The following is a 17,836-nucleotide window of genomic DNA, read 5'->3' on the forward strand; positions in this document are numbered from 1 at the left end:
CACAAACTTTTTAAGCATGAAATACATTCTCCATTTCTAAAAGGATGTCTTACAGCTGACATGCATTATTTTAATTTAAAAATATTTTAAAGTAGTTATAATTTAATTTATGCTAAAGGAATATGTTGAGTAGTCTGAATCAAAACTGCAAAATCTAATTTTATACATTTTATCTTTGTATATATTTTGTGTCTTATGACAAGGCTTATTGCAAGAATTTTAATAACCAACATGGTATATAATTAAACTTTTAAAACATACCTCATTCATGACATGTTCCCTCATTCTAAGCCGTTCTTCTTCCATTTCTATCATATCATCCTCTTCATTTTTGGGGTCATATACTTTTTCCAACTAAAAAGAAAAAAATCAAACCAGCTTAAGGGTAAAAAAAAGGAAAGAAAAGGGAAAAAATCAAAAGTATAATAAAAAACACTGAACATATAATAAATTTATTTACCTCTTTAGTAAATAAGGCTTCTAATTCTTGTTCATCCAGAAAGCCATCATTATTGACATCTAAAGTTTAAATGTTACAAATGCAAAACTGGGTATTTAATACTTTAAAATATTAGAATACAATTATCTTTATTAAATGGTTCTCAATAGTCAAAAAAATAAACCTTACAGCCATTGCATCCATGCCAACTAATATTGACCCTACAGGCCCTGGTAGAATTGCCCCTGTGAGTTTTCTACTCTTTACATGAGTAGAAAACCTTTCTCCTGCTCGGCAATAGTAATACTAGCATAAGTTATCAGAATGTTGCAGGGAAAAGCTTTTTAATGAAGACTCAGATCTACTCAAAGATAACAATTTATGAATATTTATCATTTATTTTAAGAAAAGCATATATTAAAAAAAAGAAAAGCATATATTATTCATGTTTTTTAAAAAAATACAAAGCAAAACACTATACTATAAAAATTAATTGTATGCAAAACCCTTAATATGACAGAATGATTAATTTAATATGATCTGTGATGTATATGTCAGTAAAACTACTTTTAAAATAAATAAATTGTGATATTTTAGCAGGAAGTCTATTATCCTCTAGTTAGAGAAACATCTTTAGTTTTTAGAGAACCTTTTAATAGCAGGTCATATAATGACTCAGCAATAACACAAGAAAAAAGACAGAGCTACTAATATAAAATATTTTGCACTTCAGATCAGCAAAAAAATACTATTATTATATCAACAATAATATTAATAATTAATAATATTATTATATTAATATTGTCCCAGAGAAAAACTTTAAACATTTACTATCATGAGAATTCAACAGCAAATCTTGGCAGACATCAAGTCAGAGTAAAACAATGATGATTTTTTTTTATTCCAAATAGTAGAAATAAACAGTATCTAATTTGTTACCATGTAAGTTGAAAAATGTCTTGGGGTCAAAATCATTAGGATCCAATCCATCAGCCTCTTCCCATACTTCTTTCAGTTGATCTTTGCTTCCCTATGAATTAATTTTTTAATTACTATAATCATATATAATTAAACAAAATATAACCTATACGTAGCCTCAAATAAAATATCAATTTTAGAAAGTGTTTAGAAGTAATCATCAAAATTTAAATACTAATAATTTAAAATAAAATTCTGCTAGCTGGTACAAAAAATGTCTCCATGTGAATATGGCTTCATATATTTATGATCCTTACTGGATGATTAATTTTAGGATGATTTTCATGCTTTTTCTTCATTTCTTCATATTTAGATTCTTCTTCTTTTCTCTTTTCTTCATCCAATGTTTTTAAATATTCTCTCCTTTCATGTTCCTTCAACATTTCATATTTTTTAAATTCTTCATGTCGAGTCTTGTCATAGTGTTCCAGATCACTGGTAGCCTTCAATGCAACAATACATTGAGGTTAAATAGAGTGTCTGGAGAACACAGCATACAGTCTAACAAGAAGGCACAAAAGGACCAACTAAAGTCTTCTTTTTAATTATTTTATCGAAATCATTATTGTTATTACAGGTACTGGCATTCAAAGAAATGAAAAGTTCAACGCTAATTGCAGCTTGATAAAAGAAGGGAACTATACAATACTGAAAACTAGAATGATTCTGAGCCATTTAACAAAATGTAATGTACAGTGCAGGACTAGAGATCTACAAACTCCCATGTAAAATCCAGAGGATATTGGTTATTTCAGAAATTTCTAAGTTTCAGAAAGGTAACATAGGCTATATATGGAACTAATCTGTAATGTCTATGATTTAACAGACTAGTATTTAAGGACATCTATAAATAATTATGTTAAAACTAAAAGCTATAAATAGCGTTACTATGATTCTATGATTGGTTATTTCGTTTAGTTTCAGTTTTTAGAGCGCTTTGGATTTTAGAATTGTGGATAAAGTAAGATTATAGGCATATCTCAGTTATGTGTATTAACAAAGGTTAAACTACCTCCCTCTAGTCTAGAGAGTAAATCAAAGGTATGTTACTACTTCCTGAGTTTACTTATCAAATTACAAGACCTGAAAGGCACAATAAAAATATCCTTGTGGGAAAAAAAATCTTTGGGAATTATTCTCACCGCTTTGATTAGCATATCTAAATCTGTAGATTCAAATTTGTCAGGATTCATGTGGTTTATATGATCAAACTGTTTTAGAAGAGCTTGGTGGTCTATGCCTACATCTGAAAGACAAATAAAAAAACCCTGAAAATGATCAACAGTTAAAGGGTAGAAACATTTATATAAACAAAACATAATAATGTATTCTTATAGGTTCTTTTGAAAAAAATTCAAATTTTTAAGACAAGAATTCATATTTTACTTTAAAGTATTGTAAATGTGATTCTAGGCAAAAGTAATGTCCTTAGATCCAGAATGGAATACAACTTAGTAGATACATTTTATTGCTGTTTTCTAAAGTCTAGTTAACTATTAGGATAGAATTTTTTTTAAAATTTTAACTATCAAAGTTTCTACTTTTAATTAGATAAACTCTATAGTACCCTCATCAAAAATTTAAGTAGTATTTCTAAAAATAATAACTATAAAATGTATATGAAGGAAGGAATTTTTATGCCATTCCAATTAATTTTCATGAAAAAATAAAAATCTAATTCAAGTAAATTCAGTTGAATTATGACTTTTTAAATATCATGGCTTTTTAAAGAAGCATCTGTTGTTTTTTGTAAAAATTAGAAAGCACACACTCCAGTTTATTGTAATTGAATGGGTGATACAGTCCTAGACTCTTTTACTGAAGGACCGAACAATAAGGACCTGTGTTAATGTAGTGGAGGTCAGAGTGCTCAATGACGAAGAAGGAATATACAAATATGAAATGGTAGAAAGCAAGAAAAAACACTGTGGGAAATGATGCACGTAGTGCTGTGTGACCTCATGATTCCAAAAATCTGTATCCATTAAAGGCATATGCATATATGCTGTATATGTGGATGTGGGTATGACTTGTATGCTTGGGTGTATAGGTATGCATATGTGTTCTACTTCCGAATGAAGAAAGTTCCAAGAAGAAAATGCACTTCAGTAGCAATGAGCACACGTAGGGCTCGGTAAGAAATATTACTCTCCACTAATAAGAACTGGGGCTCCTGAGAAAAATGGGCTGGGCAGGAACATTTTGCAAGGCCAGAATGTACTTGTGTCCAGTCAAGGCTTCATTTAATTTTTAGTACTACAAGTTTTACTTATGATGAAAATATGATTTGTTATAAAAACAAGTCCTAAAGGATTTAAATGCGCTGAAAGATGAAAAAGCACTTAACCTCACTTAAGAGGAGTGCATATGTAATTATACTATTATACCATCTAATAGAATTGCAAAATATGTGCAGTCTGATGAGACATACCAATGGCAAGGCTCTGAGGAATTACTGCTTGTTGGAATGTACATTGATTCAACCTCTATGAAGGGAAATTTGACAATATCTATCAATAGTTAAAATGCATATACCTTTTGATTGATCAATTTTACTTGAACTTATCCTACAGATATCTTACATGGATACATAGTGATATACGTACAAGACTGCTCACTAGAAATAACCCACATGTCCATCAACAGGGGCCTGGTTAATAAATTATGGTATATCCATATAATGGAATTCTACGCAGCTGTAAAAAGAAAAGACGAAGATGGTCTCTATGTACTAATATGAACATATCTCCAAAATATATGACTAAAGGAAAGACATCAGTACAAAATGTATATTTTATGCTACATTTATATTAGAGATCAGAACTTTGATTTTTATTTACTTATATGAGAAAGAAATTCAAGGACACTGTTGGAATATGGTACAAAGATGTCAGGGAAATTTTTACTATAAACTCTTAAACTTTTAAACCAGGTGAATGTATGAACTACTTTCAGATCTACACCAAAAATAAAGTATTAAATATTTAATTTACAAATTTAGGATCAATGGGGAAATATGCATGCATACTCTAAGTCACATCAGAGGGGTTTCTTTAAATAATAAATTTTGAGGCCCAGTGTGGAATAAAGAAAAGACTGCCAAGTTAGAGATCATCTAAGGGAATCTCCAAATATCTTAAGCATGGTTTCTAGGGTGGAAGGACCGTGGGTGTCTGACTACCTCAAGCGGTATGACATGAGCTCAATCTGCCTCTCACTGACATCCTCACATTAGGATCCTGAGTATGTGATTCTTGTCTTCTAGGTCAGTTCACGAGGAAGCAGGTTGATGCTTGGCACCAGCATTTCTCCAAAATACCCACAAGTGCTTATGTACACTGCCCCCCAGAATCAGAATCTCTGAAAGCACTATCCAGTAATCTGCATTTTTAACAAGCTCCCCCAGGTGATTCTTACGCCTCTAATGTTGAAGCATGGCTATTCCACCACCAAGGAGCCCTGGTGGCATGGTGGTTAGAGCACTCAGCTACTAACCAAAGTGGTCAGAACCCCCTAAGTTGCACTGCAGGACAAAGACTGCAGCCATGGAAGCCCAATGGGGCAGTTCCACTCTGGTTCTATAGGGTCACTATGAGTTGGAGTGAGAAAGCAGTGGGTTTTTTATTTCATCAATCGCAAATGTTCAGGTGTTCTTAATGATGAAGAACCTCTTAGGTACCCAACCTAATATGGGCACGTCGCAAAGACATAGTAGACAGGGAATTTCTTCCACTGGCCAAACCTGGCTCTATTCAAGGTAACGGTCCAGTTCCTTTATGATTTTCATTTTCTACATGTCAATCTTTTATTCATTTGCAGTTGACCCTGAAGTATGGTATGAGTCATAGTAGTAACGTCCTCCAAATGGCTAGCCAGTTGTACAAATATCATTTGCTTTAAAATCTCTTTATTCCACTCATATGATCTGTGGGGGCAGTGATTTATTTAAAGTAGCTCTTCTAAGCAATCTCTTTACACCCACCAAAGGGCCTTTTCCCTGCATAGGCCTGGAAAGAAGGTGGGAGAAGATACTGATAAGATTCACCTGTGAGAATTGTTCATAGTATTCCCTAGCGTGCTATCCTGCTGTGTATAAAATGAATCCTCTGAGAAGCAGAAGGTGGGATTTCATTACCAGCAAGACCCAAGAGTGAGCCACACCCTCTCGACCCAAGCTCTCGATGCAGAGAACCTCCTGGATCCAGAAGACACCATCAGGAGGAGCAGCAGAACGAGGAGCCAGAGCATGGGACAGAGTAATAGATTTCCCAACCCGCAGAGCAGGCACAGCTGAGTGCTTTTGTGCAGCAGGCTGCTTCATAGGACGAGGGGCCTCTCAGCATTTATTTGGGGAGCATGGGCTTGCTGGTCCATGGAAGCAGAGCTGAGTGTCTCCAGATTGAGGCTTACTGGAATGGAGTGCCTCTGGGCACTTAATTAAGGGAGGTGGGTTTGATGACCAATGGAGCTTAAGTTGAATGCCTTCAGGTTGAGGTTTGTAGCAGAGCGGTATGCCATTTGGGCATTTATGAGCAGACTTGACAGAACTTGGTAACAAGGCCTGATAAACAACTCAGCCCTGAGCACTTCTCACTGGCATATAACATGTCGACTTCCGTAATGAACCCTTTAATCATGAATTGTGTCTGTGAGTTCTCTGGAGTCATTGCAATGGATATTAGAACCCAGAGAAATAATATAGAGAACACTAATTAAGCCCTTACAGGATCATGTTCAATTTAAAAACTAAACTAAGGAGAATTGGCATGTTTACAATACTGAGTCTATCGAAAAGATGGTATGTCTTCCCATAATGTTCCCATCAAACCTACTTTTGGGTTCTTCAGAAGTATTAAGTTTTGTAAAGAAGTCTTGCATGTATGTCAAGAGGTTTATTTGGGCTACTTTACCTTTGTTGGAGCAGCTCTGCAGGAGAAGGACAGGACCTTCTCCTCAGGTGGAGGGTTAGTCTCTGAAATCCACGGGGGCAGCTCTACCCTGCCCTATAGGGCCACTACTGGTTGGAATCGACTTGACAATGAGTTTCTGCTCATTATCTTTGTTGTTATTGTAAATGGGGCCTTCCATTGTATCTTCAAAGTACCTGTTATCTGTACATATGAAAACTATTAGTATATCTACAGAGTTTTTCTTGCTAAACTTTATTTTTAGTAAAGTTCTCATTGATTGCTTTGGGTTTCCATGCATACAACCTACAAACAGAGATGGTTTTATCACCTCCTTTCCAATGGAAGACTGGGCTTTCTACCTCCGTAAACAGTTACAGTTGTGGAAACCCACAGAGGGTCACTATGAGTCAGCAATGACTCCATGGCAGGGAGTTGGGTTTGTTTTGGGGGTCCTGTGACTTTACCTCTAATTTTTTTCATAATTGTCTTGACTAGTACCTCTAATACAAAGTGAATTAGTAGTGCTGGTAGTACACATCTTTGATCTGTCCCAGATTTTAGTCAAAATATACACCTTTTACCCATTAAATATCATGTGACTGAATTGGGCATATCTGATCATGTTACCTAAGTATCTAATAATTGTATTATTTTTACTCAATCAAGAATAGGTAGAAGTGCTGAAGGGATCAGGTATCAGGCATCAAAGAACAAAAAATCATATCATTATGTGCTTATCTTCCCGATACGATCACTGGGTTCATAGGCAAATGTGGTGGAAAAAGCTGATGGTGCCTGGCTATCAAAAAATATAGCATCTGGGGTCTTAAAGGCTTGAAGGTAAATAAGCGACCATCTAGCTCAGAAGCAACAAACCCCACATGGAAGAAGCATACCAGCCTGTGCAATCACGAGGTGTTGAAGGGATCAGGTTATCAGGCATCAAGGAACAAAAAAATCATATCATTGTGAATCAGGGGGAGTGCAGATTGGAACCCAAAGCCCATCTGTGGGCAACTAGACAACCCCTTACAGAAGGGTAGTGGGAGGAGATGAGCCAGTCAGGGTGCAGTGTAGCAATGATGAAACATGCAACTTTCCTCTAGTTCTTAAATGTTTCCTCCCCCTCCACTATTATGATCCCAAATCCACCTTATAAATCCGCTAGACCAGACGATGTACACTGGTACAGATAGGAACTGGAAACACAGGGAATCTAGGACAGATAATCCCCTCAGGACCAGTGGTGAGAGTGGTGATATCAGGAGGGTGGAGTGAAGGTGGGGTAAAAAGGGGGAACTGATTACAAGGATCTACATATAAGCTCCTCTCTGGGGGACAGGCAACAGAAAAGTGGGTGAAGGAGACGTCAGACAGTGTAAGATATGACAAAATGATAATAATTTATAAATTATCAAGGGTTCATGAGGGAGGGGGGAGCGAAGAGAGAGGAAAACATGAGAGCTGATACCAAGGGCTCAAGTGGAAAGTAAATGTTTTGAGAATGATGGTGGCAACATATGTACAAATGTGCTTGACACAATGAATGGATGTATGGATTGTGATAAGGGTTGTACAAGCCCCCAATAAAATGATTAAAAAAAGAATAGGTGGGTACACATGTAAAAAAAAGATGTTAAATTTTTTTCAGATGCTACTTTTTTATATCAGATAATATGAACTGAGATCATTTTATGATACCCTTGTATTTCAAATTTTCATAACTAAATTTTTCCAGTCTAAAATTAAAATGAGTTTCAAATATTTATTACCACTTATCATATATCCTTTGACTTTATGACTTTAAAAATATGCTGAAGTTATTTTTATCGCTATACCCTGCTGCCATCATATTGATTCCAATTTTTTAATAAAATGATTCCAATTATAATAGTAAACCTATAGGACAAAGTAGAACTACCTTGTAGCATTTCCAAGTCCATGCATCTTTACAGAAGCTGGTTGCCACATTTTTCCCCCAGAGCTGCTGGTGGGTTCGAACCACCAACTTTCTGGTTAGCAGTCAAGCCCTCATCCACAGTGCCACCAGGACACCTGTTTTGCTCCTTAGGTTTATTCATATGGTGATTTATAGTATTTGATTTCCTAATATCAATTCAAGCTTCCATTAATGAGATAAATCTACTTTCTATGACATAATAGTCTTTTGACAAATAAATTTGGTTTGGGCCAAATAATAAGAATGTGGAAGCTTTACTTTTTTGTGTGCTTTGGAGTGATTTTAATAGCACTGACAATCTGCTTTGTTAGTCTAATAGAATTCCATTGGGAAATTGTCAGTGTCTGGTATATTTTGCAGTTAGGTGTGTGACAATTTTTCTACTCCATGTATGAAAATAATTCTACTTAGATTTTCTTCCTCTGCTTTCTTTTGCCTTATGTTAATGCGATCTTTCTTTTAAAATCATTTGTTTATTAATTTTTACCTTTTATAACATATTGCTATTTAACTATGAAGGGACTTCAAAATAAATATTCGTGGAAAATGGAGTTAATATATTAGAATTTTTCCATGAACTTTTTGAAGCCCCTTTTTATTTAAAACTAATAATCACTTTGAATTTTTAACAATGTGAAGACACTATTTATTTTTTAAAATTGTAATTATAAAGAGATCAATACTAACATTAAATTTTAACCAAAAGACCATGGCATGTGTTTAATGTAATTGTGGACTTAACATTAATAAAATATAAATTGATCTTAACAAACAAATATGAAATTTTTCCTACCTTTTCTTTAACACTTACCTTGAAGGGAATCCAATTTAGCTTTAATTAGCATTCTTAACCTTCCAACTTCTTGCCTTTTCATTTCATCTAATTTTGTCCTCACACGGTGACTTACAAAATCCAGCTCTTTACTTAGCCTTCCACTCTGTTAACAAAATTAGGTTTATCATTACTGTCCAAATTTTATGTGAGACTCAATCATTCTAAAAGGGTTGTGACTTAAGATAAATTTGCTTACACAAGTACGACTTTCAGAAGAGATTTAGCTTATAATTCTAAAATCAACATGCCTAAAACCCATATAATTTAGTAAAGTATAAATAATAAGCCAAAGAGAAAATTTTAAAATATCTTAAATTGGAAACTGGTGCTACCACTTTAGAAAACAGTTTGGCAGGTCCTCAAAAGTTAAACACAGAGTTATCATATGGCCTCGCACTCCCACTCCTATGTGCATACCTAAAAGAAGTGAAAACATGTTCACAAAAAACATCTGAAAATGAATATTAATAGAAGCATTATGTATAACAGTCAAAAAGTAGAATTCAAATGTTCACTGACTGATGAATAATGGATAAACAAAATTAGGTATAATCATACAATTGAATACTATTTGGCCATAAATAAGAAGAATTAACACATAATACAACATACATGAATTGTGAAAATATGCTGAAAGAAAGGAGCCATCTACAAAACTCCATCAAGTATTTTGTTCCACCCTGATGCAACCAGACCTCTGGAGCTGGAGAAGCCATGTAGAAACCCCTGCCAGTGCTGAGATGCTTACAACACCACTGGATACAAAGACTTTCTACCCACTGGCCTGTCATCTTCCTGTATTTGGCATCATTGCATGTGTTTCGTGAGTCTGAAGAGGACTTTATAGATTGGTACCAGACATATGGGCTAATATTAGACGTATGGGCTTAGACTGAACTGAGTTGGGATGCTTTCTTAATGTACCATTACACTTTATATAAAACTCTCTCTTATACACACACAAAAGTATATTGTTCCATTATCTTAAATGTCCAAAATTTGAAACAGGAAGTAAGTTAGTGATAGCCAAGGGCTGGGGAGGAGGGAAATGGGAATATGACTTAATGGGTACAAAGTCTCTTGTTTAGGTGATGAAAACAACCTAAAAGTAGACAGTGATGTCTTCCAATTGTCCACATACACTGAAAATCTCTAAACTACATACTGTAAAAGCATAAATTTTATGGTATATGAATTCAATTAAAGAGAATCTTGGCCTCTTTATTTCATTAAGCACTGGTCATTCCATATGTAAATGATTATTCAAAATTCATCTTTTTTACATTTGTTTTTTGGTGACTGTTTTTATAGATGAATGAGATGGATGTCCAGTGGTTAACTTTCCCTTGTTTATAGATGCCTCTGGAATCATGAACTATAGATCGGACTAACTTTCTGGACTGGGTCAATGAGGCCAAAACTGGGAGTTAGAAACAAAAAAGCCCCAAAGAAATAATGATCAGGGAGGCAGGAGAAGTAGGAGAAACAGGAGAGTGCAGTGTTATTAAAGAAAAAAACAAAAAAAGTACACTTCAGATAAAACAATGGTTCACTAAGCATTGGTCAAGCCTGAATCAATCATCAGCCTCTCCTGGGAATTTGCTAAAAATGCAGGCCAAGATTTACTGAATGAGAAGCTATGGGGGGGGGGGGGGGCAAAATCTGTGCTTGGACAAGCTCTAACGTCTGAGAATCCCTGAGGTAGAGTATAAGAGTCAGATGAGGGCTGAAAGGTGTTGACTGGACTTGGCAGTTAAGCAGTCACTGTCAGCTTCCATGAGTACAGTCCATGAAGCTGTGCAGGCCAAGGCACACTATTTACAATCAGGGAGGGTTTAGAAAGTGAAGAGATGTAAGTTGACACCCCTTTCAGAAGGCTGGTTGAAAGGAAATTAAAAACCCTATTTTAAAAATAATTTAATTTTCCCAATTGAGACAAGACTCTTAACTACTTACACTGTGTTGATTTGAGTTTTTATTGTCTATTTTCGCTCATCTTTTTTTCATTGACTATTTAGCTTCAGTTTTCATTTTCATCTACAGAAAGAATTAACTGTGAAAAGAAGATAGTTATAAATCTATCCCCTCCTAATCACAAGAGGAAGTCCTTGATAGAGTAGAGAAAAAAATGTGGAGCAAAACTCCAAATTAAAAAACAAAACAAAAAACCAGGCTTACTGGCCTGTTAGAGCGGTAGAACACCAAGACTGGCCCTTTGAAGCTATCCCTGTCGCTCAGAAAAACAGAAGGCCTAAAAGGTGAAGAGGAACACTAGGGAGGCATGCACTTCCCAGGTCAACCAATTATAGAAGACCAAAACCTGGCCTCTGCCTTGAGAAAGCTCCGAAGGCAGGGAAACGGTCAGCTCTGGGGAAGTGGCAAGAGTGCTGTGACGTTGTGGGCATTGCAGCCGAGGGCACGAATCAAAATGTGTATAAATTGTTGAGTGCAAAACCAACTTGCCTTGTAAATTTTCCCCGAAATCACAATGAAAGGTAAAACTCAAAAGTATCCTGACCCCAAGCCAGGAAAAATATCATCTTCCTTCCTCATGTTACTTCTTTCCCATGATTTTTTTATGTCATCTCCAAAGAATGTTCTTAATCCTAATTTTAACTGAATAGGAGATAGTTCTACATTAAATATAATTTGACTGATTTCATAGAAGAAATTAATCCTTCAAAGGAACAGCATGGTTATACCTATGGACAATTCAGGGGAATCACTGCCGTCAAAAAGAAGGACACATGGAAAAGGCAAACACAGGGAGGACCGGGAAGAGTGTTGTTGCACTGTGCAGATAACACTCAATGTCAGGGACAATGTCTTTCCAACCGCATGTGCTAGATCCCATGGACTCCACTCCTACCCCAGGTTCCAGCAACAGCGACTGCTTTATTGGTCTCCTCTCTATCAGCGCTTCTGGAAGGACCCTTTCACAGGAGTCGTAACAGTAGCAAAATTAGTTATGAAGGAGCAATGAAAATAACTTTATGGTTAATTCACAAATTATCAAGGGTTTATGAGGGAGGGGGGACCGGGGAGGGAGGGGAAAAGTGAGGAGCTGATACCAAGGGCTCAAGCAGAAAGCAAATGTTTTGAGAATGTTGAGGGCAACAAATGTATAAATGTGCTTGACATAATGGATGTATGTGTATGGATTGTGATAAGAGATGTACTAATCCCCAATAAAATGATTTTTTAAAATAATAATTTTATGCGTGGGGGGGTCACCACAACATGAGGAACTGTATTAAAAGGTTGCAGCATTAGGAAGGTTGAGAACCGCTGCTCTTTATCTTGGTTTAGGATGGCTCCCAGCCTTGCCCTTTTCTCAGTCACATCTTGAAGCACTTACATTATCTCCACTAGAAAAAATTACCTCCCTCCTTTCCCAGTTGCTTGACACTAAATTACATGTTGCTTCGTACTAAATTCTGTGTCCTTCCTCTGTATCTCCACAATGATTTATATATTCGTTGTGAATTCATCCTAACATTCTATTTCTAAATATAATTCTGAAGTGTTCCTTAAGGGCTGGAACTGAGTCCCATCGTTATATCCCCAGCACTACATTCTGTGTTTGGCACGCTCCGATGTCTGTTGAATAATTGTTTATATTTACCTTTATTTCTTCTATGTCTGCTTTCTGGAGCTTTTCTCTGAAGTGGTTATCTGTTTCCAGAACATCGATCACTTGCTTGAGATATTCATCATAATAAAGTCCAGTATCCTTCAAATATAAGAAACAAACATGGTAGCAATTGCACACAACACTGCTTGATATGACTGAACTATGGAATGGTATAATGTCTGGATTAGCTCCAAATAAAATGGCTTTGGGGATGGGGAACAGTAAAATTTTTCCTTCTCTGCATCTAAAGATCTCAAAACTGAAAAACAAGTTCCAACAAAATGACATTTAGGTGTACTTATTTTGATAGTTTGACAAAGTAAAAGAGTTGTATCCAAAACTCACATGAAGAGTTCTGTATCAGACTCAGTAAAACCCAGGTTTTACTGTTACATAAAAGTTGAATTCCTACGCATCTTAGTCAAAGAAGCCTTAAACAATGACACTAATTGGTTTCTCCCACACTATCACCTGTCTCTCCTTATTGCCTTTGAACACAATACAGTGTTTTCTTGGCTGACTGACTGTGTTGTAAATTCATTATACTAAACGCATAAACATTGTCTGAGCTCAAACACATGTATGAGAATAAGTCAAAAGTACTTCCCCCACCTAAAAAATCCTAGATACCTTTTAAACAGAAATACCAAAATGTGAAGCGATTTTGTCTCAATATACACTTTGCCATGGTCCATACCATTCTCAAGGCAGGGTTTCCATCTCTCTATCCCTTACCTGAAGTCTGAGCTCCTCAATTTATATCACATCAAAACACCAGTTTTGACATTGTCCAGGGACTCAAATTATGTTCCCTTGAAATATGATTTGAATTTCAAGAACAAAAAGAAATCTTAAGGGGTAAGACTGAGGCTGTCAGGTGGATAAGGTAAGGTTTCTTAATGAAATTCTTAAAGGACAGTCCTTACTAGCTTCAAAGACTGTGCAGGTACAGTGTTACAATGGGAAAAAAATTCCTCCTCTCCTGGCCTTGTTCTCACCTACACAATTTTCAATTTTCTTAAAACTTCTTCTTAATAAACCTCATGTTAATGCCCTCTGTCAAGATTATGCCTTTGGAATTAAAAAAAAAAAAAAAGGTGCCACAACCTTCTGAGCTGACCTCCTGCATTGATTTAATTGGCCCAGCAAATCCCTCAGAAGTCACTAGTGTGATTGGGCTTTTTAAAAAATAAAGTCACCCCAAAGAGACTAAGACAAATGTATGACTGAGAGAACTTATCTGCAATCATCCACTGACCACAGAGATGTATTTAAACACAAAATGTTTAGAAAACTAAATGTAGAAACAGGAAACCCGGTACTGAAGAAATATTTTTTATTTTCCCTCATATATTTAATACTCATTGAATACTGTTCTTGCAGAAATATTTCCTAATGCCTAATTTTGTAAATATTAAGTAGTAGCAGTATTTTAGCTGTTACTCCTCCCACATGATTATTGATTTGTTTCACTTACTGGTGGTTCTAGCTTTGCACTATCCACAGGTTCGGTATTTTTGACTTTTGTCTTGTCTATGTCTATAGGTACAGCTTCCAAAGCAGGAAGTAGACAGGTAACCAAGAGAAAGCAGTACCGTAGTGGCATGACGGTCCACCGCCTCATCTGAAACAAAGAAATCATGACAGCAAAATTGTGAAATTGTGCCAGAAAATTATGCAAAAATAATTTGGTTTCTCCCACACTGTCACCTGTCCCTCCTTATTGCCTCTGACTCATCTTTGAACACAATACAATGTTGTCTTGGCTGACTGACTATGTTGTAAATTTCTCCTTAAGATAGACAACTAAAGCAAATCAAGGGAGAAATGTTTTTTTGGTCAAAATATAAAAGGCAAACAAACAAAATGTTAAAAAGTTAAACTGCTTATATACTACATGAAAATTTTTGTTAATAGCAAAATGTGCAAATGAAGATGCTAACTTTCCCAAAGCAACGTAGCTGCCATTAATTCAATGCCAACTCAGAGTGATCCTACAGGACAGGGCAGAACTGCCCTTGCTAGTTTCCAAAACTACTCTTTTTTGGCTTGCTAAACAAGAACTATGTTTATTTTGCTACTGAATATATACAGTAATAGAATTTTAATTCATGATAGAAAGCAGGCTTTCAAATGCCCAGAAAAAGGAATTAAGGGTTTTAAATGTAGTTATAAAGGTCACAAAAAGCCTGACTAGACTAAAGTACATTTACTCAAAGTTTTGAGGTTCATTAAGTTGTAGCAGACAAAATAGTTCCTCAGAGAAATGCACGTTTTTTTTCAGTGTACATATTATTGAGAGGAGGGAAGAATGTGTATTAACTGGTGAACCCCACTGAGCTACATATCAGTATCTTGTTACAGCAAACCGCCTGAAGACAAGGGAAATGTTGTAACACAATTTCAGATTATGTTTCATTTGATTAAGAGAGAGCTTAAGGTTGCTTTGTTTTATTAAAAGTTTACTACAATAATTTTACACATAAACATTTAGACTTGAACTCCAGAATTAAATACGGCACGATTATTTTGCTTTTAATCCTTCAAGTCACCAAAAACTGGCAATTTAAAAATGACAACAAAGGAAAAGTTGGAGCAGTGTGACTCTTACATCATTGAACCACTTCTTATGGCTAACTGTTAGCATTTAACAAATTCAAGTTCATGAGTCCTTGCATCCAATCGGTCGTTTGTGCCTGAGCAAGGAGGCATGATTACAAAAGACAGCAGATGCTGGCAAAAGCTTCAGGACACGGAGGGCTTGGCAAAGGTACAGTTCTCAGGTGAGAGTACCAGGGCGGTGGCAAAGAGTCAAGAGTCATTGACAAAGAGTCAATTCTGTGTTGAGTGCTCAAAGATGTTACCTGAAGCAGAAAACAAACAAAAACACTGACATCTTCTTTCACTTATGAGGCATTTCCAGGGTCTACATCACTAGTGTTGCAATTCTAACAGGATAGCTCCACACAGTTATTGTTTGTTTCTAGTTCTCTCACTACACCTGGCTTCCTCCTCCTCTTGACCCTTTTCATCATCACGTGCAAAGTCATGAAAGATAGACGTGGTGTGCTTGAAAGTAGCAATTATTTAACCACTTGCTTAGTTGTTTCTAGGGTTACCTCTTGAGTGCCCCTTGAATTAGTAACTGGTTTGTTGTCATTTTTTCTCTAAACAAATATACCATAATTGGTTACTGGGAACATCTTTGACAAAGATCCATTTAGCTTCCAACTTGTCCTTCCACTTATGCCAAGACCAGACAGACACCAGCACCAGCATATGCATTGTAGTCCACAACACATTTCATCTCCGCCACTCCCATTCACACCGGAGTAAATGGGGGAGGGGAGGAGAAGTACATAAGAGTGGACCATTCCCATCCAGAGGACCGTAAGCTGCATCTAAACACTTGTTACCATACTCATTACTACACCAGAGAGAGCACTTAAAGGGAAGGTGTATACCATCTTCAGAACAGCTTTGATTATAACCACACACGTCCATTCTTCGGGTTCCAATCAAAGACTTTGGGATGACAGTTGTTTATAGCCTTTAGCTTTTCCAGCACGGGGTGCACTTCTACATTAGAAGGGGAAGCGCTGACAGGAGCAACACCTAAACCACCGTTTTCATTGCCTGCTCCGTGGCTCTGATTGAAGCTTGCTCCCCTGTTCGAGGAGCTACCCAGCGATTCTGCAGCTGTTCCTGGGCTGTACGTGGTGAGGCTGGGCCTGTGGCTGAGATCCTTGTTGCTGCTGTGGCTGTGGGGGCTGAGGCCACTGTTGAGGCAGTTGGCTTTGCACCAAAGATGGTGGTGGAATTAATAGCTGAGGCTGCGGGATTAGTTTGAGGGGGCAGAACTGGTTGGGTTGGTGGAACCTTTACCACTGACCCCCTTTCATCCCATGTTCCAATATTCATGGTATATTTTACAGTAGACCCCAATCTCCCCATTGCCCCTGGGTTTAAGGTTCGGTTGAGGTTTTGCAGCCTTCTGGCCATGGCAGCCCAGGTTGGGGTAGGCGCTGCACTGCTCACTGGGGGCACACTGCTGGTTGCAATGCTAGTCACACCAGTGCCACGTGAGGCCGAACCTACACTTTTGTCACTGCAGCTGTCAGGTCACCACCAATTTTCAGTCCAGTCATACCTTGCTCAATGCTGCTAATGCCGAGCACCTTACTCAAAAAGTCTCATTGCCAAATCCAACCTGGCCATCAGTAATAGCTCTCCCAAGAAAACTAGGTGGATAGCCATGCCTGCTACTATAAGCAGAACTTTGTGTTGATTGTCCCTGAGATCCACTTGTCCCCCATGTAGCAAAACCAGCATTACCAGGAAAAAAAGTTAAATCCATGTTGACCAAGCAATGGAAGGGTGTTTCCAAACGCCCCAGGTTGACTAAATCCACCATGTGGTATGCAATGCGGTGTTCTCAGTTACTCGTTTGTCCATAGGCTGTCAGATATGGTATGGATTGGTCGCCAGCTATAGACCAGGCTGCTTCAGAAGAGAATGTGAAAATCCAATAATGGTGAGCACAGTAACTAGGCATGTATGACCTGACACTGGTGGATTACTTGGGTTCACAAGGGCGGACAGACTACCTGGTCTCCTCTGAGACTAACTCTTAACTGGAGTAGAAAGCCTCAATTTTCTCCCTCATAAAGGCTGGTGTTTTCCAACAGCTGACCTTATAGTTAGCAGCCCAACAAGTAAGGACTATCGCCAGGTTGGGAGGAACCCAAAGTTTAAAAAATAGCCCAAGTTTTAAAAAGGAGAAAATAAGAAAAATCTTTTTCTCAATTAAAATCCTGTGAGGACAAAATTATCTGATATGATATTTAATGTAATGTCAGTCTAGTCTTGAAGACAACTATGCTCTATGACATCATGAACATGCTCTGTAACATCAGGTGTTTCTAAGAGAAGCAAGAGACTACCTACAAATAGTATCTTAATTCTACTCATTATTATATTTTGTACCCAAGTGTCTTTTGCTAATGGTTCTTTTTGATGAATACATTTTCAGATAAACTGTGACTGTTGTTGTAGGTGACATTAGTGGGTTTTGATTCAT

General features: G+C 36.8%; 1 protein-coding gene and 1 pseudogene across 4 annotated transcripts in view; both read right to left on the bottom strand.

Moving 5' to 3' along the window:
* Window positions 1-17,836, bottom strand: part of NUCB2 (nucleobindin 2) — a 55,218-nt gene that overhangs the window by 16,830 nt on the left and 20,552 nt on the right. For all 4 annotated transcript variants that reach the window (XM_075546001.1, XM_075546003.1, XM_075546002.1 and 1 more), the window contains exons 3-10: window positions 14,234-14,380; window positions 12,748-12,855; window positions 9,099-9,225; window positions 2,560-2,663; window positions 1,675-1,860; window positions 1,379-1,469; window positions 461-519; window positions 262-354 (exon numbers count right to left, since the gene is read on the bottom strand). In XM_075546001.1, the coding sequence (XP_075402116.1) occupies window positions 262-354; window positions 461-519; window positions 1,379-1,469; window positions 1,675-1,860; window positions 2,560-2,663; window positions 9,099-9,225; window positions 12,748-12,855; window positions 14,234-14,380 (915 nt within the window). The remainder of the gene's footprint in view (window positions 1-261; window positions 355-460; window positions 520-1,378; window positions 1,470-1,674; window positions 1,861-2,559; window positions 2,664-9,098; window positions 9,226-12,747; window positions 12,856-14,233; window positions 14,381-17,836) is intronic.
* On the bottom strand, window positions 15,727-16,710 carry LOC142445820 (YTH domain-containing family protein 3 pseudogene; annotated as a pseudogene).

The sequence above is a fragment of the Tenrec ecaudatus genome, chromosome 4 (genome assembly GCF_050624435.1).
Source record: "Tenrec ecaudatus isolate mTenEca1 chromosome 4, mTenEca1.hap1, whole genome shotgun sequence".
NCBI lineage: Eukaryota > Metazoa > Chordata > Mammalia > Afrosoricida > Tenrecidae > Tenrec > Tenrec ecaudatus.